The 24,966-nt window shown below is 37.2% G+C and overlaps 1 protein-coding gene across 2 annotated transcripts in view; it reads left to right on the forward strand.

Moving 5' to 3' along the window:
* LOC145694776 (uncharacterized) overlaps positions 1–24,966 on the forward strand; it is an 85,294-nt gene that overhangs the window by 58,662 nt on the left and 1,666 nt on the right. For both annotated transcript variants that reach the window (XM_081771406.1, XM_081771407.1), the window contains 2 exons: positions 12,936–13,137; positions 15,685–15,763. In XM_081771406.1, the coding sequence (XP_081627532.1) occupies positions 12,936–13,137; positions 15,685–15,763 (281 nt within the window). The remainder of the gene's footprint in view (positions 1–12,935; positions 13,138–15,684; positions 15,764–24,966) is intronic.

Genomic DNA, 24,966 nt, shown 5'->3' on the forward strand with positions numbered 1-24,966 from the left:
CGGCTGGGATTATCGAAAAAGATGTCGTATAAGTTTTTAAAGAGTGTTAAATTATCTTTCGTTTGGTGTATAGTTCATTCAGATTGGTTAATAAACAACGAAGTTGTGACAATTTAAAGATTCACGTAGAGTCGATTGATTTTCCCAAATTCCGAACGAGAGTTCATTTACCGTAATAAAACATCACTGATGGATGCTGCATTGTACGAAACAAATCATTCTCTTGTGATGTGTTCTTCATAAGTCCCATTTTCACCAGAGCACAAGACAGCCTGACCGAGCCCGATTATATGAATCCAATATGGCGGCCATTAATTATCATCCATAAAGATGTCTTTTTTGAAATATTTATTGCAGTATCTAGATTTATAAACAAGTACGACAAAGTAATAACAAACATTTTTCTCTCCCCCGTCCTTCTGCCCCACAGAGTAAGTATGGGAAGGAATGAATTCCAAATCATGTTTCGAAATACGTCAAAAGAATCGGATAGAACTGAGTGGTTAAAAGACTTGGAGTAATAACAACTGCACTATTCTCGAAGTATTTCCATTGAAAGTAACAGTTGCGTAAATCCCGTGTAATGTTTCGGCGGGAATAGTTCGGAATCGCACAAAAAGGCAAAGTTTGACGGCCACGCATTTCTTGTGTTACAAAGAAGTCGTCGATTCAAAATGATCGATCTTCTTAAATTGTACAAAACACGGTTAAGGACGATTATGAAGAAGTCTGAATTAGAAGAAATAGAAGTTCATAGTACAAGATTTCGTGAAAGGATTTTTCGTCACAGGCCTGACCTAACAGCTAATCTGTCTGACAGAGAATATGTTTTATTTGCAGAATGATCTGACAGAATAAGTGAGCTGGAGAAAGACATTGATGAAGATGCTATGTCACTAAGTTGTGTTGTTAAGATGCTTCGAAAGGATATGGCAAACCACAACAGTCATTTTGCAGGAAAATTTGAGAATTACTGCCACGAAGATTCTGTTCCTCCTTGACTAATAGCTGCTGTTAATATGTTACTTTATGGTTCATTTGTCACTCCTGATAGCAACGCAAGTTAAGCAACTTCAACTATTAGTTAACTTATATTTTATAACTTCCATCAGAAAGCAGGCGATATTGAAACAGAAGCAGCAAGGCATAAACGCAATCGCATGCCACCTCTTCCTCTCTATGTTGGGCTGAGCGTGTACGCTAAAACTCGTAAAAAAATCTCTCATAAATGAATTGCATTCACTAGGCAATTCGTCTACACGTGTGCAGGAAATATCTTCAAGTCTTTCTCAGTGCTTGATAAATCAAAGTGACGAAATGGGCGTGTCCTTCCACTCTTCGTCGAGGTATTTTAACCATTGCAGCATTAGATAATATTGACTACAATTCTTCTAGCACAACATCAAAGGATTCTTTTCATGGTACGAGCATTTCTATTTTCCAGCATCCTTCTAAGGATAACCCTAGCATTCGACGTGACCATGTCTCACTGGATAAGTAAATATAAAAATAAGAACTGCTCCTGCACTCCCCGAAAATTATGCTCTAATACCTCCTGCTTATATTACTAATAAGGAACCAGTTTTACTTCAACGGAACCCGCAGTTTGTAGAGAAAGTTCTTCCACGAAGTGGATTTTTCACAGAAAAAAAACTAGGAGTGTTGGCTTGAAGCATGCTTAAAAAATGACACTACTTGCACTTGGTCTGTACACTATGCCTCGAAAACTGAAACTCTGCAAATATCAAGTATATGCTGCCTGCTTTCGTTGTTTAAGGAAGACTAAATTTGTTGCTATGATACGGCACGAAATGAATGTTGTACGAGAACTTACAAACTCAACAAAGGACAAGTTCCGGTTCTTGTAATGGATCAACATGCACTATTCGCCTTGGGGAAACCAATTCAATGGAATTGGCCAGAGTTATATGACGAAGATCATCAAATTCTGATGCTGGGAGGATTACACATCGAACAAGCCTTCCTGCATCTTATAGGCAAATGGTTAGATGGAAGTGGTTGGGTAGAAATTTTATACAAGTCAGATGTAGCAACACCAGGAACCGCTGACAGTATATTGAAATTAACTCACATTACAAAAGCTCGCTTTGCTCATCAGATTACTTTGACAGTTTTACATCATTTGCCGTGTGATGCATGTCAAAATTCTTCATCAGGGCAATTTTTCAATGACTGGTGCACTGAAAAGAAATCTTCGTGTCCAGTGTTTAAGTTTTGGATAATATATTACCGTCTCGTGATTTTACTCTTAATTTACATCAGAGCCATACGTCAAGGAAATTTTAAGCTCTACGCTGAAACACCAAAACTAATGGCAGAATTGTTTTTCGCAATGGACCACCTTAGTTATGCTCGTTGGCTTCCCGTTCGGATTTTAGATTTGAAGAAGTTGGAAGAAACATATCCTGAGATTATGAATGCTTTCGAAATGGGTTACTTTGTGATAAGAAAGACATTAAAACCTTTCTTTGCAATAGTTATAGATCAAACTCACGAACAGAATAACAAAATTATAAAAGGGGATGGTGGGGCGATTGGTCTCTTACGCGACGACAATGCTCTTGTCAAATGGATGACAGCGGGACCAGAAATTAGTAGACTAATTAATGAATTCAAAATGTCATATAATGAATATGATCCTGATAATAAGCACCATGAAGATTATTCGTCGATGCAAGAAAGATTTAAATCGTCTGTTGAAAAGATGAAAGAAGTTTTCGTCGACTTGGGGAAAATGAAATGAAATCTTTAAGTTTTACGTCCCACGGTTATGCCGGTTAGGCTAAAGGAGACGGTGATGATGAGAGATGAGTGAAATGGTGGAATGAAGAAAGTGGGAGGAAACGGGAGAACCCCGAGAAAACCCACGAGCACGGTGTTTGTCCACCACAAAGTTCACTTGGCGGGGGCTGGGATCGAACCCGGGACCCCAAGCACCAGAGGTGAACGCTCTACCACTGAGCCACCGCGCCCGCTCGTCGACTTGGGGAATCCGTTTGAAGAAAATAATGGAGTTGTAATGTTGCTTCCAGAATCGTCTATAGCGGTGATATAATTGAATCCCTATATTTAGCAGAAGAAAAAGGTTCTAATATGTACAAGGAATTTGTGCAAGAAAGATTAGTAGAATGTACCAAGCCATTCTTTTCGCCCATGAAAAAGTCTTCTCTAGTGCTTCATTTTTCCCTTCAAAAGAATAAAACAAACAGAAATGAAATAAAATTGCTTAAGATGGACGTTGAGCTATTTTCTCGCTTACTACGCGTCAGTCAAACAAGACGGCTTGACTTGGATGAATTCTTTCAGCACGAGAGTCAACCAATTTTACCGTCTCTCTGAAATAATTCACAATCCTCAAAATAGTCCGACTTAGTTATGCTTCTTGAGAGTGAAGCCAACATCAAAGAAGAACACTTTCCTAATTCTTGTGATGTTTTATTATTTGATGGAGCAATTTTGGTTCACATTTTGCAACCAGCATTAGTAGAAATATTTTGTGATTATTTTCAGTGTAATTTCTTCGAATATGTTCAAAGAGAAGCAGACACATTCCATGCAAAGCGAGTGGATCTGATATGGGATAGATACTCTTCAAAGAGCATAAAATCTTCCACAAGAAAAAGTAGGGATGTAGGAATAAGGACGAAAGTAACACCAACTACATCAATTCCTAGGAAGTGGAACGATTTCCTTTGTAACGACGAAAATAAAGAAGAACTGTTCCTTTTTCTTGGAAAGTCTATGTGTGAAAAGGAAGGAATTAACTTTGAGGTGGCAACGTGCAATGGATATCACATAGAAACTTCAAGAAATCTTCCAACATTTTCAAACAAATCATCAGGAAATCATTTAGAAAAAGCTGATAGTAGGATCATGTTACATTGCTTTGATGCAGTTAAATTGACACAAGAAGATAGTTATCCGCACAGTAGACACAAATGTAATACTTGCTGTATCGTTTTTCTACGACTTTGAGCGACTTAGTTTAGAAGAATTATGGATATCTTTCGGCACCAAGAAACATCATTGATTTCTCCCAGTTCATCATATTTCAATAGCATTAGGAAAAGAAAAATCAACTGCGTTACGAGGCTTCCACGCTTTACAGGATGTCATGCAGTGTAATACTTTCTCGGACATGGAAAATTATAAGCATGGAAAACATGGCTTTTGTATCCAGAGGTGACCACAGCTTTTCTAACAATTTCATACTCTGTAATCAACATAGGCGAAGATTGTTTTAATTCACTGCAACGATATGTTGTCCTATTATCTTGAAAAACAAATGAAAAATTTAAAGTTAATGAAGCCCGGCGAGAATTCTTTTTGTAAAGGGTAGACCTCTTACTGCGCTTCGTCCAACTTGTGATGCCTTGCTTCTTCACACCAAGTATGCAGCATACCAAGCTGGACAAATGTGGGGCCAGACAATAAAGAAGACAGCACATATTTCTTCATCAGTAAACTGGGGATGGACTGACAATGGAAGTAAACTTTCTCTAACATGGACTTCCATTCCAGTTGTATACGAAGCATGTAGGGAACTCTTTTTGAAATGTGCCTGCAAGACATGTACCACAAGATATCATTGTAGAAGTGCAGGCGTTCCGTGCTGCTTTTTTGTTCTATGTGTTGGGGAACATGTGTAAAGGTGATGGAAACTGAAAACGAAGATCTATAAACGAATAAAACTTTCATGTAAGTAGCACTCATTATTTTTGAAAATTCAGTTGATCCACAGTAAATTTACACCACGTTGGAAACGTACCAGTAAATAGATAAACTTAAATGTATGATTCTATATAGAATAGCTTGTACACAAAGTAATATTAACTGTTCGTCGAAATCATAAAACTGTTTGTACACGTAGAAAATCCAAAAGATATATTATGAATTTCAAATTATCGAACCAAGTGTTTGCGTTGTGTTTCTGTTCTTACAATACGAAAGAAATTATTTACGTTCTAATTTATAACAATATATTGCTTTATGTAATTTCCTTATAATATTGTAAAGGATATAAAGCCAATGTCTATGGTTTAAAGACAGAACTTACTTCTTAGTCTTCCTGTGCAGTTCCTCTTTCAATTCAGAAGAAACCATAAAACTTTTCTATCGTGACACTACGCACGTAATTTCTTAAGATATTCTTAAACTTGATTCATGTGTAAAAGTGAATAGTAATAGAATAGGTGATATTACTTTGTCCGTATTCGTTTAAAAATCTAGATACTCGGGTCAATATTTCGAAAGAAACTAATTTTTATGAATCATAATTAATGGTCGCCATATTGGATTAATAACCGGCCTTGGTCAGCAGGCCCGTAGCCAGCCCAAAAATGTAGGGGGGGCAGGCTGAAGTTAGGGGGGCCCGATCCAACCATATTATAGTTCATCACCATATCATAGTTCATTTGCAAGCCTACCGTGAAAATGTTACGGGGTCAGCAAAAATTTAGGGGGAGCCGGCCCCCCTAGACCCTCCTGGATACGGGCCTGTTGGTCAGGCTACTTTGTGCTTCTGGTGAAAATGGGACTTATGAAGATTACATCACAAAAGAATGATTTGTTTCGTACAATGCAGCATCCATCAGTGATGTTTTATTACGGTAAATGAACTCTCGTTCGAAATTTGGGAAAATCAATCGACTCAACGCGAATCTTTAAATTGTCATAACTTCATTGTTTATTAACCAATCTGAGTGAACTATACACCAAACGAAAGATAATTTAACACTCTTTAAAAACTTATACGACATCTTTTTCGATAATCCCAGCCGTTTACTTGTTATTTTAAAAAATATGAGTAAACTTCATCATAAGAAATGTAAAATTCCAAATTAAATAATTTCTGTATGTGTTAATTTCAGTGTTAGGTAAAACCTTTTGCTAATTTGTTAGACCCTGTTATCTTCTACGTCGTTTAGTTTTTGAATCGTGAAGATTGGACTGTTAGTTAAGGAGATATAGGCCTCTAAAACTAACACTATGAATTCGCAGAGGCGGCCATCTTTGATAGCCGCCATATTGGATTCTGGCCACCTGTCGGAGTGGGGCCACTTCGATTCCTGCTTAGTTTTATCAGGGGAACAATATATGCAAGTGGCATCTTTTTAACACAAAGTGCAGGATACTTCCCGTAAGCCCCCCTACTAATATATTTTAATCAGAAAACTATTTCTCACTCTTTCCGGTTTTGTTCCGATACCTGTTGACAGATATAGCATTCTATTAGAGTTTCCATACTTATGCATAGCTTGGTTTCAATGCGTAAAGAATTCAGAAAATTTGTAATTAACGGTAGGATTTATATATATATATACAGTATGACAATTAATTAACGACCACATTTATATTTAGTATAATTTAATTCGTGTGAAACTTTCAGCTATAAAATTGAAGTAGTAAGTACTATGATACATGAAAATACAGGACATTGACAAACATTACCTATTTTTTGAAAATTACACATTTTAGGTATCCTCTCTTCAATCGTATGCATATCTAACAGCGAACTAACACGTCATCCGTAACTTTTGCAAATGTTTCATTTGTTATCAAGCGAATTTTATTTCTTATGGCAACTTTTAAATCCTCTACATTGTTTGGTTTATTGACATAGATTTTAGACTTTAAATTGCCCCATAAAAATAATCCGGAGCGGTTAAGTCTAGGGAACGGGGAGGCCATTCAATATCACCAAAGCGAGAAATCACATGATTGGGAAATACCTGTTGCACTAATTCATGGTGGCCAGCGACCGGGAAAACCTAGAAAAATAAGGGAATTATGAAGTTTGGGAATAGTCAGGGAATTCTGCTAAGAGTCAGGGAAATTTAGTCTAAAATCTAATGTTTTTGCAATGTAAATTTCTTTTGCTGGAAAAAGAAAAGCCTAAAAAGAGCCCTTCCTCTGTGTATCGCTAACGTGTATTTAATAACGCTTCTACCAGGTAATCTACTTGATAGAACTAGAGATATGCTTATAATGCAAAGGGAGAAGGAGAGCTAGAGGATTTTTCGATTTCTATCGAACTGTCCACCTGATAGATCCGGTTCTATCAAAGTGATTTCGAATTCCACCGAGGTCCATGCTAATGGGCGCTTCCGAAAACACCCTCCGTCACGTCGCGTAGCACCCTTCCGCTATTCTCACTCGATTATGCCGTTACTCTACGTATCCGAATTGCAACTGATATTCTTTTGTTTTTATTGCTATTTCTGACAGCAGGGGACAGGTATGTCGCGGCCCGCGCCTGAAAGAGGCCTCCATTTTACATATTTGCTGAAATCGTTACTTTTGAAGTACTTTTAAAATATTTTTGAAGGTACCGATAAAAATTCTCTCTCTATGGGCCAGTCCTACCACCTCTTGTTATCTTCACAATCTGATACAATTACGCGATGCGCCCATTGATCACAATACTAGTGTGTAGCTTGTGTGTAAAGTGAGAGTTACTGCCGCGAAATTTTTCTTATTAGGCGGATAAAGTTATCCACACATTGTAGAAATAGCCCATTCCTTAAGGATATTGGAATCAAACCAGTAATTATAACTGTTAACTAATCATCTTACTCCCACCGTTTACTAATTACATTCGTTTTACATTGCTTCTCATCTTAAATAAAAACAATGAATATATCAAACCGTTCCTGCTGAATTAGGTCACCCCAAAACGTTGGATACCGACTGAGTGATGGTTGATTCAGTTGAACAGAGGACCAATTCGGAGGCGCCAATTGTGGCTGGTAGATCTTCTGTTAAATCGGACTATATCCTGTAGACTGTTCGGTAGAAATCGAAAAATTCCCTTTGCGAAATCTCCGTGATGAGCAATCGAATAACTTCGAACGTACCCTCTTGCTCGCTACGTGGCTTTCACTTGTTATCCAGCGGGACTGTTCGTTTGTTGTTTCGAGCTGAGGTTGGTTAGTGTTCATTAGTTAAGTTTTCATCGAGTAGCATAATTCCTGTTCGCATTTACTGATAAAATTAACTTTCAGTGAGTGCAGTTATAAAACATTCGTGTGATAATGTCTGAACATACTGTATTTCAGTCTGATTGGTTAAATAATCCTTTATTTCGTTGTTGGATCCAAAAATTGCCTGATAACACCAAAGCTTACTGCAAAGTGTGTGGAAAAAAAAAATTAATTTGAGCAACATGGCCCGTATAGCTCTTACAAGCCACATGAGTGGTGACAAACACAGAAAAAATTTTGATGCTGTACTGTACGTAATTCAGCAGCGTTACATTGCTTTTTCGAACAAGGAAAGAAAGTTCAAGAAAATGAACAAACTGTGAAAACGGATCCCAAAAGTGTCAGTGTTACAAGTGAAGCTTCAACAGTTTCGGAATTTCAGAAGGAAGAAAGGAAGGAAGCTTCTTCAACAGCTAATCCTGGACAGAGTAAGCCTACTGAAGGTACTTCTCCCCGTGGATTAGACTTATTTCTTCTTAACGATAGCGTGACTAAAGCAGAAATTTTGTGGTGTCTGCAGAATGTAATGAGCCATTCTTCGTTACGTACAAGTGGTAGTGACGTATCTATGTTTCCAGTTATATTTCCTGACAGTGCACTTGCCGCCAAAATGCAACTGCAGCAAGATAAAATAGGATATGTAATAACGTATGGTATTGCACCTTTTTTCAAACATGAACTTTTGCAAAAAAAATTAACCAAAGTGATTTTATTGTTGTAGAATTTGACGAGTCATTAAATAAAGTCTCCCAGAAACAACAGATGGACATACATGTGCGATAATGGGATAGCGTTGAAGAGAAAGTTAATACACGCTACCTAACTTCAGTGTTTTTAGGCCGGTTCACCGCTCTTGACTTACTTCAAGGATTTAAAGAAGGGATAATGGAATTGGACAAAACTAAGATAATTCAAATATCAATGGATGGGCCGAATGTGAACCATAAATTTTTGAATTTAAAAGAAGACCTCGAAAGTAAGTTACCAAATGGATGCTCTATCTTGGACATGGGAAGTTGTGGATTACACACAGTGTAAGTATATGTAATGTAGCCCAAGTCTGTGCACATTTTGGGGGTTAAGTGCATGAGATGTCCCCCATTGTAAACTAAAATTATAAAAAAAAAAAAAAAAAAAAAAATGTGTAGAAAGAAGAAATAAGGCTGTTGCTGTGTCGGATAATACATATAAGGGCAGTTCCTAATTATTTTAGCAGAAGTGTATTGACACTACTCTGATTCATGGTTTCACCGATTTTGTTCAGTTCTTACTTTTTTCTTTTCTTTCTTTCTTTTTTTTTTTCGATATAATTTTGGACATTTTTAATTACGTTAGGTTGGACCATCTTAAGTTAGTTTTGATATTGAAGAAAACGGGCTGTGAGTAAACACTGACTGACACATTGGTTAGCCTGTAACCGCCACTTCGAAACTAGTTGGCCATGAAATCGCTAAGAAACTTGTGTTTTAGCCTATTCTACCTGCAAGTTTTATATTTGGTAGAACCGTGTTTCAGAGTTAATCCAGTGTATCCATTCAAGAATAAGAGACATTACTTTCTGTTGGAAGTAAGCCACCTAAACTAACCGAATTTATCTTGATCTAACCTAAAACAATGTAAAAAGAGAAAATTAAGAAGCAAACAAAAAATCTAATGATCTGTGTTTTCACTTCCTAAACAATCGAGGCATCTTCTGCACTTTGGCCTATTTTGCATAATCGGGATAGTAAGTTTCTGTGTGTTTGTTTACGTGTATTTACGCGTATGCGCTAAATAACTTACATGAGAAAGGAAATTAAATAGAATATACACAAAATACATGGGCAAATTATGTGGCAGGGAGTACTCTTGCTTGAAAATAAAATGAATGACTTTTTTTTTTCTTTTTTTTTCCAATGAATATTACTAACAAACCATTAAGAAATTCATAACTTGTCGAAATTCATGCAGATGACTAAACTTAAGAATGACCGTGAAATGCAGTTAGCGAACCTAAGTTAATCTAATCTACAACGATATACCGAAGTACGAGAACCATATTATTGCAATAGTCCATCCATGACATTTATTTTGTATTAGTAGGAATAAATATATTAGTATATATGTGATCGGCTTGGAAGAAATCAGTTTTGTACCTAAAATGACATAGCCTACGCGAGAAAACGCGTTTAACATCACACTTTCAAGACTGTTCCTACATAAAGGGGTAGCAAAAGTAGCCGTCTAGTTGGATCAGCTGCAGATCTTAGAATGCAACAAACGGCATATGAGAAGATGATTTGAAGGCATAGAAAACGTCAAAACCGGTAAATCGATTTTTTGGGCAAAAGTTTGGTTTCTTTTAACTGGATCGTGTATTCGTAAAATGAATTTGGTACAAGTTTAGTATAATCACTCCAGTTCTGAAGAGAACCGAATCTAAACTAAACTAACCTAACCTAACATTACCTAACTTTAAGGTAGAGCAAAAATTTTCCCGCGTTTTTTGTTTTCTTCAGCGGTGATGATACTAAATATTTTCCGTGACTTTCATATTTGCGAATAAGGTTTGGTGCAACATTTCTGATGTTTTAATTAATTTTTTTCATAGGTATGGTTCGTTCGAGACTGCAATGACTGAGACCGGTTGGGACATTATGCCATTTCTGAGGGCACTCTATAATTTATTCAAAGATAGTCCTGCAAGAAGGGCTCTGTATACAAGCATTACTAAGTCTACTATTTTTCCGAAGAAGTTTTGTGCTATTCGTTGGGTGAAGAATGTGAAAGTTGCTCAGCGTGCATTGGATATGTTGCCGAACTTAATTATGTTCGTCAATGAAGTAAAACAAAGTAAAAGCATTGACACACCCAGTTTTCAAGCGGTAGCTTCCCACATAAGTGATCCCCTACTTGCTGCGAAGTTAGAATTTTTTAAAGGAGTAGATTGTGATGTTGAACCTTTCTTATGTCAGTTTCAGAGTGATGTGCCGTTAGCCCCATTCCTCTATGATGATCTTCGCATCATCATAAGAACACAAATGGAGAAAATTATTCAGCCACAAGTATTGACAAGAAGTGAACAATCTCTCACGGCTATAGAGTTGGCGGGTAAAAATCTTCTGTCACCAACAGAAGTAAAGATAGAATGCAATTAGGAAAGTGCATGACACTGTCAAAGACATAGATGTATTAAGGTTTAGAGAAAATTGGAGATCGGCCCTGATAAAGTTTATTTCAAAAATCCTGGAAAGGTCCCCATTGAAGTATAAATTAACAAGAGCGATTTCCTGTTTCGACCCCACAACTGCACTTAACATGAACATTGCTAAGAAAAGGACTGAGCTGTTATTAACTATTCTGTTGCAGTGCAACTGGATATCAAGTTCCACGGCAGACAGAAGTTTAAGGGAGTATGAGAAACTTTGTCGTAGTGATAATGTGTTGAGAGAACTGAGAGAATATTCCAAGAATGAACGTTTGGATCAATTTTGGAGTAGATTTGTGACTATAAATGAAAACTCTAATCTGCTCAAGGTATTGAAACTGGTTTTGACTTTATCGCATGGCAATGCCAATGTAGAGCGTGGCTTTTCTGTCAATACGGAATGCATTGTTGAGAACATTAGAGATAAACTTCTAGTTGCCAGGAGGTGTGTCTACGACACTATATCCTCTATTGGTGGTCTCAAGAACTTGCGTGTTGAAAAGCGATTTATTCATTCTGGTAGAAATGCATATGGTAGATATAAGGAGGCTCAGAAGAAGAAGAAAAAGAACTTAGATGAATCAGCTTTGCGGACCCAGAAGAAAAGGCAAGCTGCTTTGGAAGTAAAGCAGTTATAGGAGAAGAGGACGAAAATTTTGCAGCAAGCCCAAAGAGAAGCAGATCTTCTTAATGAGGAAATTGAGAAGTTGAAAAAGCAGTAAGCCAAAAGCAGAAAAACACGGGTACTTGTTATGTATGTGCAGAAACTTAAATTGCAAATAGTGTCTTTGAAAGTACTTAATAGTGGGTGCGTGTGTATCGTTCTGTGAACATGTGAACAATTTTTTTTAAGAATTTCTAGTTGCCATTTAAGGAATTTTAGTTCCCGTCAATTATGAATAGGTAGGTATGAGCTTTGAAAACCTTACTTATTTAGGTCGATATTTCAGTTACATATATTCTTTAATTTTAGTTACTAATAGTTTTATGAAAATAATGTTTAGTTATAGTTCCGTCGGTCAGGGAAATATTGACAAAGTCAAGGAATTTCAGAAATGCATATCGCTCGTCACCCTATAATTACTTGGAGATTTGTTGTACCGTCTTTCCGAAAGAACGTGTCCCTAACATTGGGGTTCCGACGCTATAACTCAGGAATAAAAACATCTCTAAGCATTTGTCTGTAACAATCGCCATTAACAGTTACAATAACACCATTTTCTCTCACTACAGTTTCTTAAGTACAGATCTACGCCTACCTGTACGTGTAGCATCCATTACACTGCGTGTGTTTCTATGGGATTCAGTATATCATAGGATTGGTTTCCGAGAAGGAGCTGCACGCACACCAAACCTAGTGCAATCCCTTCTTTGAGTAGTGATAACTGAGTAATTGGTAGCGAAGAACAAATCCACTACTGCTGCTCGCTCTTCTGTACTCTATCTTTCCACGTTACACCACTAAATTTTGCAAATGTTGGTTTTTATCTTAATAACCCAAAAAGAAACAGAAAAAAGTTAGTATCACAAAACTTGCAATGTAAATGTGGTAATTAGTTAATTGTCACCCTATATATATATATATATATATATATCTGCAACGTTTTTGTTCTCACTTCAGTAACAAATACTTTAATAACAATTACAATATGGTATATTTCATGATTTTCATTCAAAATAAGACACATTTTATTTGTTTCTATAATTGCGTTTCCTAAATGATTTTTCTCGTTTCTTCCTTTCAGTTGACAAAAGTCCAGAGAAGTCTGAAGAAAAAGATGGTTTGGCAGAAGTCTCTCAGATGAATGTAAGTCTGCTTTCAAATCCTGTTGCTAAAGAAAACCGCAACAAGTTAATATTGCGATTATTGAATAATGGCAGTATAAAGCAATTAAAGAAGCTGCCTACAGTTGGGGAAAAGACTGCACAAATTCTCATAAACTACAGGTAAGTTATATCTTTCATATTAACAGCGGTACATTGCTATGCGTAGTATTACATTAAAGCAAAATCAGTTAAACATAGTATAATGTTTATTATTATTATTATTATTTCAAAACTTACTTCTAAACTTCGCTTGAGTTTGTGTAGATGTTAAACTTAGAAATATACTTGATTAAATGACAAGTGTAGTACTTATCAAATGTACGTTTTCCATTTATCTTGAGTTCTTAATAACAGAATTTCCATAGTTCAGTGTTAGTGAACCCCAGTTCTTTTGCTTCCTTAGTCGATTTTTTTTAAACGAAAGTATTTTCTGTTATTAATAAAAATTGTAATATAAATGTTGTTAAAAATGCTTAGCCCATGAAAAATAATTTCGCTTCTACTTCACATTCAATTTTATATAAAATAATTATGTAATATGAAACGTACACGAAAATTCCATTTAAGTGAGAACAACTCGGCTCGGTTCGCGGGTTTAGGACCGGATTAAAAAATACATTTAGGTTTTAAAAATAAATAGTAAAGAAAAATCAGGCGATGTAGTAAATTGACTCATTAATAATAACTAAATACATATGTTTGTTGTTTGACGAAATTCTGGTCATCAAATTACTTGTAGTAAGTAGATGACAATGTGCTGGCCTACATAAGTTTCCTTGTCCGTCAGATTTTGGCGAAAAGAAAGGACACAGTCCTTCAATACCAGTCATATTCGCTTGATTTGACCCCAGTGGATTTCATGCTCTTCCCTAATCTTAAATCTGCCCTCAACGGAGCGTGTTGCATTGATTTAAGCGAATGTGACGGCGGTGCTATATAGTATTGCAGTGGATGACTTTTTAAGGACGTTCCAGAGCTACGACTAGTCCCGCGAGTGTGTAGCTTGTGATGGGATGTATATAGAAAGCTAACTTGGTAATTTTTTTTCTGGGATCGTTAAGTATATTGTTTCAAGGCAATTCTGAACATATTGAACACACTGTGTATTTTGTCAGTTTTCTGTCTGGTTATATTTTGTACATATTACTCAGGCCATAAAACTGCAATTATTATTATTAACTAACTCTATGGCCTATGGAACCCCGAGGTTCAATGCCGCGTTCAGAAAAGCTCTCTACTGACTTCTATCCGTAGCCAACTGGATCCAGTTTCTACTTTGTATTCCTATTTCTGCGAGATCCATCTTAATATTGTCCTCCCATCTGCGCCTAGGTCTTCCTGATGGCTGTTTTCCGATTGGCCTTCCAGTCAAGACTTTGAAAGCGTTTCTACTTTCTTCCATCCTAGCTACATGACCTACCCACCTCAGCTTCATAGACTTGATTATCCTAACAATGTTTGGTAAACCGTATAAATTATGTAGTTCCACGTTATGAAGTTTCCGCCATTCCCCATTCCCGTTCCTCTTGTGTCCGAATATTCGCCTCAGGATCTTGTTTTCAAATACTTTCAGTCTATGTTCTTCCCTCAAAGTCAGCAACCATGTTTCGCAACCATAGAGAACAACAGGTGATTATCGTTTTATATATTTTAAGCTTCAAATTCCTCGACAGAATTCGTGATGACAAGAACTTTTGAACTGAATAATAAAACGAATTCCCTGCTTTTAATCGACATATAATTTCTTCGTGAATATGATTTTTGTCTGTTAATATTGATCCTAAATATTTGAAACTATCACTTTATCAAAAGTATTATTTAATATTTTAACGCAACTATTATTATTATTATTATTATTATTATTATTATTATTATTATTATTATTATTATTATTATTATTATCCATTAAATTATGTTATAAAACCTGAAAGGGATGAGTTTTTTGACGCATTAAATTTACTAATGTTACTGTTCAGGAGATGATGCCCAAAGCTCGTGATTTCAAAATTTAATAAAGCTATTTAAAAAAATGCAGAAATGCTTTGAATTTAGTAAGATCTTGAAAACATGTGAAAGTGGATGGTGGGATTAAAAAACATCCTTAACCTAGTTTTATCTTGTAGGATAATGTTGACAGTGAGAGGGTGGTCAAATAGTTGGTTTAATGAACAACTAGAAATGGAAATACATCGAAGAAATTCATTATTTGATATTTGTCCAGTTGTCCCAACAGCACTCTTATCACTGAGCAAGTATAACCCACATGATATGTACAGTATATTTTGTGTAACAAGAAATGTTAAGCGATATTCCTTAATAACTGCATTCCTAATACTGGAAATTCAGAATTAAATTAGGTTCGTGGTTAAAATTGATTAAACTGTGGTAGCTCCAAATAAACTAGACTGGGAGATTGTAAAACAGATTTGTTATTAGAATCAGAAGATAAGCTGATCAGTTAAGTTAGTATTTTAACAGTGCACAGTATATATATATATATATATATATATATATATATATATATATATATATATATATATAGATAGATAGATAGATAGATAGATAGATAGATAGATAGATAGATAGATATAGATATACTTTATAAGTATCATAGCATACGCATTACTTTGGCTTGATATCACGTGCAAATTATTTTCAATTTTTCAGAGCTCTAAATGGTCCTTTTAAGTCACTAGACGATATTAAGCAAGTGCTTGGGGAGAAGAATGCACAGAGCTTTTACCGGGTAAGTCATAATTTAAATAGTAATATTCTGATTTTTATAAAAAATATCTTTTGTGTTTGTATAGCTTTATATTATTGTTTAGCTATTGTTTATTAAGTACGAAGTTTCCACTGCATTCATTGCTGGGTATCAAGTTAACTATACTCATCAGTTTACTTACATTCTCTTCTAGACTTGTTTTACTTACGTGATCGCAATTTTACTTGAAGTTCTATTAAATTTAGAACTAATTCAGTTAGGAGTCAATCTCTCATAACGGCCTTGGTTTTCAAGGTACTGACAAATATCTGCGGACAGATCGAAACGAACTGTAATCAAGAATTTAAATCAAAATATATTCCCTTAAAAAGTTCTCCACAAACACCCTCTGTCAATGCCCTGTACTGTCTACAGGATTTAACGCAATTATTTTCTATGGTGTCAACAGAATCTAATGCAGTTCGATGAACATATAGGGTATTCTCACCACTTCATTAAACACAAGAAATGTATTGACACTATTTTGGTTTGATTTACTATCATTTTCTGGGTAATATTCAGAGAAAGATTTAAAATGGCGGCTTAAAAATTTATGTTGAAGATTTATTGGTCGATATGGGAAAAGTACATAAAAATTCGAGACATGTGTAAACTAAAAGTTTTAGGAATAATATTGGCAATAAATTACCGAAAACTCTTTTATCTGTGTTGATAAAATTTCCAGATACAGTAAACTAGCGAAATTCGTGGCCTGACGCGCAAAAGAAAAAGTTATGGGTAGAATGTGGTGTTTGTGTGTGTGTATATATAGTTTGCAAGCAAGTGCGAAAGCGCAGAAAATAAATTGTTATGGGACTTCAGTGGAAAGCGTTAAAGAATATTGAAGAACTAGACAATGCAGTCGCGTGTAAAATTGTCCTTTTCACAAGCATTCTAGTGAAAAGCATTTCGTTTTCGATAGGTGAAAAGCATTTCGTTTTCATACTATATCACCAGTAATCCTGAGAGCAAGAAAGTGCGCATAGACACGATGTTGGCTGGAAATGAAAACAGGACTCGCTTCATGGCTTTTTGAGTAATACACTGACTGAGCAAAACTCATGGGATATCCACTTAATATCTGATCGGGCCCCCTCTGGCCCTGTGGGGGGCAGCGATACGACGTGGAACGGAGTCTGCAAATCCCTGGTACACGTTCGGAGGTAGTTGACACCACACAATCTGCAGAGCGGCAGTCAATTGTGGCCTGTTCGTTGGTTGAGGATCCAATGCCCGGAGCCTGAGTTCAAGAGCATCCCAGATATGCTCAGTGGGGTCATATCAGGGCTTCTGAGTGGCCAGTTCAATCGTTGGATCTCACCTGCATGCTCGTCGAATCAGTCACGAACGATATTGGCGCGATGTGCCCCGCATTGTCCTGTTGAAAGACCGCAATGTCGTCAGAATGTTGAAACATCACAAACGGGTGGAGATGGTCTCCGAGCACCTGACGATACCACGGACAAGTCAATGTGTCTTCCAAAACAACCAGACAGCCCATTCCATGCCAGGAAAATGCACCCCACACCATGACTGATACCACACCATGACTGATACCCTACCGGCCTGGACCACGCCCTCTTGGCATGCGGGATCCATCACTCCATGCGGTCTGCGCCACACGGTGCCTCCCATCGGCATGGTATAGTTGATAACGTGACTCGTCGGACCATATGACGTTACGCACTGTTGCAGTGTCCATCCGTGGTGATTGGTGGCAAATGCATGCCGGAGTGTCCGGTGACGCTGGGTTAGCAGTGGCACACGTGTAGGCCGACGGCTCCCATACCCGAGGACACGCATGTTGCGACGGATTGTCCACTGGGAGACGTTTCTAGCACAGTCAGTGTTGAATTGGGCCGTGATTTGTTGCACAGTTGTTCTCCTGTCTCTGTTGACTACTCGCTCTAGGTGTCGCCGGTCTTGGTCATTGAGGGCCTCTGGACGCCCGGTATGGTGTCTGTTGTGGACTGTGACACCTTCATTCATCCATTCTCGGTACACCCTCGACACGGTTGAAAGTGGGAAGCCGAATTCCTGCACTACCTCCAAAATCGAATGTCCCATGCGTCGGGCATCCATTACCATGCCACTTTCGAATGCCGTCAACTCACGACCACGTTGCATTTTTCTGGATCACTCACAGAGCCAGTTCACACAACTGAAGCCGTCACTGAGCCCTGCAGGTGGTGCTGAGCATACGTGGTGTCCATCCACGAATCAATGACCTGCTATCCCATGAGTTTTGCTCAGTCAGTGTATAAAGTTATGTTTATATATAAAATCAATTCAGATTTTCTTTTCAGTGTACATATAAAATTAGTTCAAGATTTTTTCGGTATATATATGGCTTAGCATCTCCGAGGCATTTTGCAACCAAGTTTTCCGCATATTTGCGTGGAAGAGATCTTCAAATGCGTCGAATTTGCATTGACAGCTGGGTTAAAGTGAAGACCCATTTGCCTTGAAGCTTCAGCTTGATGTATGACCACCCAGACAGAAAATGCAGGTGGTTTACAGGCATCTGTACATGCGCCTGAAAATGGAACACTTTTAAACGCATGAGACAGGTATCGATTTTTTCAAGATCATTGCATGTTCATTTCACGGAAACCTGTAGTTTCCATGTTGATAGGGTTGCAACCTTGCAACGTGAAAAATGCGTGTAAACAACATGTAGAGAGTGGAAAGAAATGTACGTAACCTGCATATTCCATGTAGTTGACATATACGTTACCTTATGAGGATCTGACGACAGCTAGTTTTCATTTGATAAAAATGTAATTGACATGTGAAATACAGATGTTAGCGAATTAGTGGACGTGTTAGCGGAATATACATGTAAAGTACATCGCATTAAGTGTACATAAAATTTGCGTGTCACAGGTCTTGGACACATAAGACATGTACATTCCATGTGTATATATACGGCAGAAGAGACATGTAGGTAACATGTACATGGGAGCCACACGTTACATGCAATTTGCCTGTTCATGAATTGGATATGTATTGTATAGATCACATGTATGCAGATAGATAGCTAAAAGTCTACATTTATTATGAATACAAAAAGTTCTCAAATTAAATAAAATTTAAATAAGTTATCTTGAATTTGTCAGTGCCAAATTAAGTATTCTCTGCTATTTTTGACGAGGGAATATTGGTATATTTGGGGGGAGAAAGGCAAATTTTAGGGGGATTGCGTCCAAATAATTGGGGGAGATCGGCACTCCCAAATCCGCACTTTTTTGTAAATTTAGTCTGATTTTAGGGGCAGTTTTACAATTTTTAATATAATTTAGCCTGAAATTGTGTTTGGACCCCTCCCGAAAGAAATTCCTGCGTACGTCCCTGATGTACCCAATTCCCATCGAGTACTTATCAGTGACAAAAAGTGGGTCATGCGTAATACTGTACTTCAAATAAAAGTATAGAAATAAAATGTGTAAAATTCAAATCCGATTACTAGAATGTAGGCTGCATACTTTAAGGAGTAATCCTACTATTTGATCCATCTAATCCAAGGGTGTGCGCACGCCTCTGTATATATGTGTCAGCACCTTGCATAGGTGCATGTCAAAGTGGAGACCTGATATCTGGATATTGCATGTTCCCTATGCCTGTAACGTGCATATTTCACTCTAATCATCCTTGTCCATCGCATTTACTTATTTAAGCTATTTACACACTACACGTGTCTGTTTAATCCATTTATTGGCAGTCATGATCATTGCATTTTCCGTTTACCTGCACATTGCATATAGGTGGGTTCACACTTCGCATGTACACGGAGATAATACAGGCAATGTATTCAGTTGTAATCCCATGTATTATACACATGTCAATACCTTGCAAAGCGAATGTCGAATTGGAGACTTGTGCCTTAATATTGCATGTCTCCTATTCCTTTAACACTTTCAATCCTAGGGTTATTTAAATTGACAAAGTCCTGTGTCCTGGAGAAAATAAGGGTTATTTTTAAAAATCATATCTTCTTTAGTTTTTACTCTAAATGGTTGAAACTTGCAGAAATAAAAGAAAAAAGTACCAATCTACTAGAAGATACCAGTTTCCGAACAAGAGCTATTTGAAAAATCATTGGAAACAATAACTTTGTTTATTGCAAAGTAATAATACTAAAGTTTATGAATGATAATGATATACCTTCTTTAGTTCTCTTTCTACGATGACTGAAAGGCATTCTTGGATCAGATTCGCCAATAGATAATTTACAAAGCACTCAAAATTACTTTCTCAAATAAAAGAGCATACAAAATTCATTTCTGGTTAGTATTTTAAATTTTAAATGGACGTGTCGTTCCCGAACGACACTCGGATTTAACGTAAGTTTACAACCTGTCGTTCCGGAACTACAGTAGGACTGAAAGTGTTAACGTGAATGTTTAGCTCCAATCCACCTTGTTCACCACACGTATCTGTTTAATCCATTTATTAGGAATCTTGATCATTGCATGTTCCCGTTTACCTGTGCATTGCCTGTACACTGCACTTACGGGAGTTACATACTTCGCATGTACACGAAAATGATAAATGTAAAACAACATATTCTATATCATGCGTTTTCCATGCTGTACGCTAATACATGGCATTTACATGTAAGGCGAATGTCACACATGTATATTACATGTTGATAAACAGGCACCTTCCTTGTACTTTTCATTCTTACTGTATTGCGAATGTTATCAATAATCCATTCAAGGTACTTTACATGCACATATTTACTCCATTTACTTGCATGTGAGTGACTATTGGAGGTTTCAAATGAGAAACGACATGGCCTTGAGTTGGCTTCACATGGCGTTCAATTAGCATTGAGCGATGTTGACAGTTCGCGACAAGCAGTTCTGCACGCTGACTTCTCGCGCTACTGCGAATCTTGACATTATCAGAGGCGCTACTTAGAAGTATTGTATTAGCACATTAACTGCTCACTTTAGGAAGTAGAGAAAAGAATTACGAACACACATGGGAAAACTACATCTTTCTATGTTAACTGGTTGTCATGATTCACGCTTTAAAACAATTAGTAAAACGAGCGTTGAGTCCCGCGTCTAATTTCCAGTGGATTTTGTTTCAATTTGCAAATAGAACTCACAACTTTTATTACAGGATAATCAGGGGTGTAGTCAGCAGGTTGTTCTAGGGGAACATTACTTTCAGGGATAGGCAAGCTTTTCACATATTAGAAGCAGAACAAATTACCTCTTTCACAACATGAAAGCATTTTAACTCACCATACATACATACATACATACTATACGCATATTATATTTTCACAACGCTACCTTATCAAAAGACGGATCTTGACAGTACTGAAGTTAAAAACCGGATTGTAAAAGATGAATCAATAAGCTATTCGTAAGAAAAAAAAAAAAAAATGCTGTTTATGGCAGTCTGTTTATTTGACTTTGTGTTTATGTGGGTTAAAATAGTAAAGGAAAAAAACTTGAAAAAAATATTAACTCAGGTATTATTATGCAATAATAATATAGAGAGTTCACACGGTGTGTGCCCAGAAAGGAAAATGAGAATGTAAAGCACATGATTAATTTTAGCTGTTTTAATTACATACAGAAACTGTACTGATGATATTTTCCTTTTTAATTTTCATGTTTTATTATAAACGTCCCTCATTTACATTAACTATTAAATAAGTTTATTAAACATATACCAGACGAACCTCATTTCGAGGTTGGAAATAGTTTGGAAAGACAGGGCTCCCTTTTCCCCTGTGGCTACACCCTGAAAATAGTAAGCGAGCGAATTAAATAATATCAAGTCTCTGATTGATATATATATATGCCTAGCATCGTAAGAACAAAGCATGGGAAGTTCGTAGTATTGATTTGAAGTTCACTTCCAGATAGACTCTTCCTTATTCGACAGAAAAAAAGCAGTATGTTTTATTTTTTTTTTTTCCCTTCACGTTTCACTACTTTACATATATTCGACCACTTTCCCTCTTTTCCCCTCAAGCAGGGGTTCAAAAGCACTAGGCGTCTGAATGGTGTCGTAAATTATCGCAACCCAAAACAAACTCGATCATATGGGCTTGCTTAAGAATCAGACGGATTATTTTCGTGAGACCTAGACCAAGCCCAAGAGTGTTAATTGTTATGAAAACTGATAAGGAACAAAGGGGCTAGTTGTGTAAGAACGCAACTTCTCTTCTAGCATAAACAGAATTCATCAGTATCTGGGTTGCTTTCTTTCGTGGTAGTTCGTTTGTTCTCCGAAAACTAGAATTGGCAATGTCCTTAAGCAAACCGAGTGCAAATACAGGGTCTTCTAAAAAAGAAGTGCTTCGAAGACAAGCTCGGAGAATTATTTTTTGTGTTTACTATTTTTTTAAGAAGTAGTCATCACAAGAAGAAAGAAAGAAAGAAACTTAACTTCAAAAAGTGTCAAAGCCTAACAGCACAAGCTTGCGGGATAAATCGAGCCACAGTGTCACGAATCTGCGTGGAGGCAAGAAAGCTGCCTCCCAGTAATATTCCAGTTTTTCTGTCTCCTAGAAAACACAAAGGACCTCCCAAAAGGCTCACAAATCTTAATGACTTTGACAAGGACCTAGTACGCAGGACTGTTTTTGACTGTTATGACCAAGGCGAATTTCAGACTTTGCAAAAAATCACAAATGCTTTGAAAAGTAAGATTTCCTTTACAGATTCCAAGTCATCCACTTACAGAATACTCCGGGCTTTAGGTTTCAGGTATAAGAAAACAACTGATGGACGTAAGTTTTTAATAAAGAGGAGTGATATTGTGACGGCAAGGCTAAAGTTTCTTCGGAAAATGCACGAAATTCGGACTTCTGGCGACACAAGACAAATATTTTACTTGGACGAGACTTGGGTAAATCAAAATCATTCACATAAGTCAGTTTGGCAAGATTCCACAAAAAACGGTGGATTAAAGGTGCCTCCGGGAAAAGGAAGCAGACGCATGGGGGATCTGCAAAAACTGATTTATACCTGAAAGTAAGTGGATATTTCGGTCTAAATCAATTTCCGACTATCACGAAGAAATGACAAGTGTTACATTTAAGGATTGGTTTTTTGAACAGATTTCTAAATTATTTAAAGGAGGGTAGCATTATAATAATGGATAATGCCCCATATCATTCAGTCGTCACAAATAAAATTCCAAATTCATCAACTAGAAAAGATGCCATTATTGAATGGTTACACCAAAAAGGTGTTGAATTTTCGGCAACAAAAACTAAGGTTGAGCTATTGCAGCGCGTAATGCCGTTCAAAAACCATTCTAAAATGTACGAACTAGACCAACTGGCAAATGAAAATGGACACGAGATAGTAAGGTTACCACCCTATCATTGTCAATACAACCCAATCAAGCTTATATGAGCTCAAGTAAACAGACGAGTTGCAACAAGAAATAAGACATTCAAGTTGACAGACGTTGAAAGACTGATAAACGAAGAAATTGATAGCATAACGCAAAACGACTGGCAATCTTGTGTACAACACACGGACAAATTACAAGAAGATGACTTTATGAAAGAAATAGGACGTGACGAAATTTTGGAACCCATAATAGTAAATTTACAAGACTCAGATTCAGACAATGACCAAATATTAACTGACTAGACGATAGTGAAAGTAGTGGGGAAGACGAGCCTTTAGCAGCTCCACTGGAGTAGTTAACAGGTAAGTAATTTAGTTGCTGTATATACTTTTTAGGATACACAGTCAAAATTCTAGATTTTGCTGGAATAATACATTGTGAATAATGTTGCAAATTTATGTATCATAGTCTCAGCTGGAGGAAGAGCGAGAAGGGAAAGGGTAGTCCGCAATCCGGCAACACCGCGCAGCATTGGCTACTGCCCATGATGCTTTACTTTTGAAACACACAATACGTGTACATTGCATGTTCTTATTTTAATGTACAGGCTCTGTACAACGCGTGTTTTCGTGCAAAATTTCCAACAGAAGTTTAATACTTTTTCGATATGCATATCACCTGAAGACAATGTACCTGTAATATTTTCTTTACTGTGTTTTCGCCGAAACAGGTGCCTGTATAATGCCTGTCAAAATGTGACAGGCTTATACAGGCAGTTCCATATACAACACATTGCATATTTCCTCAAAAATTTTCAGAATAGCAGGCATTTTCAATGGGATTAGCGTCAGGCGACTGTGAGGGTCAATCCAATACCTGCACACCTTTCTCCCTTTTCCAGTCGCTCAAGAGTTTGTTATGGTGCTTAGGATCATTGTCTTCCTGCAGTATCCAATCTTCATTTTTGTCGATGATCCAGCGTTTGGTAGTCGGTAACAAAAATCTTTGATAAATTTGTAACATCTTCCGTGCATTTAAAGTTCCGGTAAACATGTGCAACGTGCCGATATCCAATTTTGAGAAACACCTCCAAATATGCACCTTTTATGGAATGTTTCACTGTCCGTTGGACCAACCTGTTGGCGGCAGTTGAACAGGCCCATTATCTGCTTATATAACTCCACACAGAATATTCGTCGGTTAAAATTACGTTGTCTCACTAGCGGTCCAAGTTGTCCTTTGCCCACGCCTGTTGTTTAGTGGCCTGCTATTCACTTAATAAAGGTTTCTTCACTGTAGCTCGATATTTAACGTTGTGAGCCCGGGGATGCATTCTAATAGTTACACACGACACATCGTATCCCTTTTGCTTTAATTTTGCTTTCGCTTGACGCAATCTTAAGGCTGGAGTTCGCGAAAACAGCTTAATAATCATTATTTTTGCCACTTGTGGTTATTTTCCCTTTTGACCCACGTTCTTGAAAGTCATCTACGTTCACTACCACCTTATAGCGATTTACCCACTTTCGTACAAACGACTTGAACTTCCTCATATATTTCGCCGCCGTGGCGTGACTCATTTTCGGGCCTCTGGGGTTGCTACAGAAAAACACAGCCTCAAAACGCAACGCGTAACCTGTACTCATTGCTGCTGTTGTCTTTCTCAGTCACATTCACACTTAACTAGTGCTTTCTGGACACTGTATGGAGGACACAGGTTCCTTCTATTGGGTTGTGAAAGAAGTACGGCGATATCTATTAACAGTTGTGCGTAATGCCGCCCACGCTCTTACTTAACAAGTATTTATATGTGTGTTTGTGACTACAGAAATCATCAGATGGATGATGATGACATT

Source organism: Thermobia domestica, chromosome 9 (genome assembly GCF_964235325.1).
Source record: "Thermobia domestica chromosome 9, izTheDome1.hap1.1, whole genome shotgun sequence".
Classification (NCBI taxonomy): Eukaryota; Metazoa; Arthropoda; class Insecta; order Zygentoma; family Lepismatidae; genus Thermobia; species Thermobia domestica.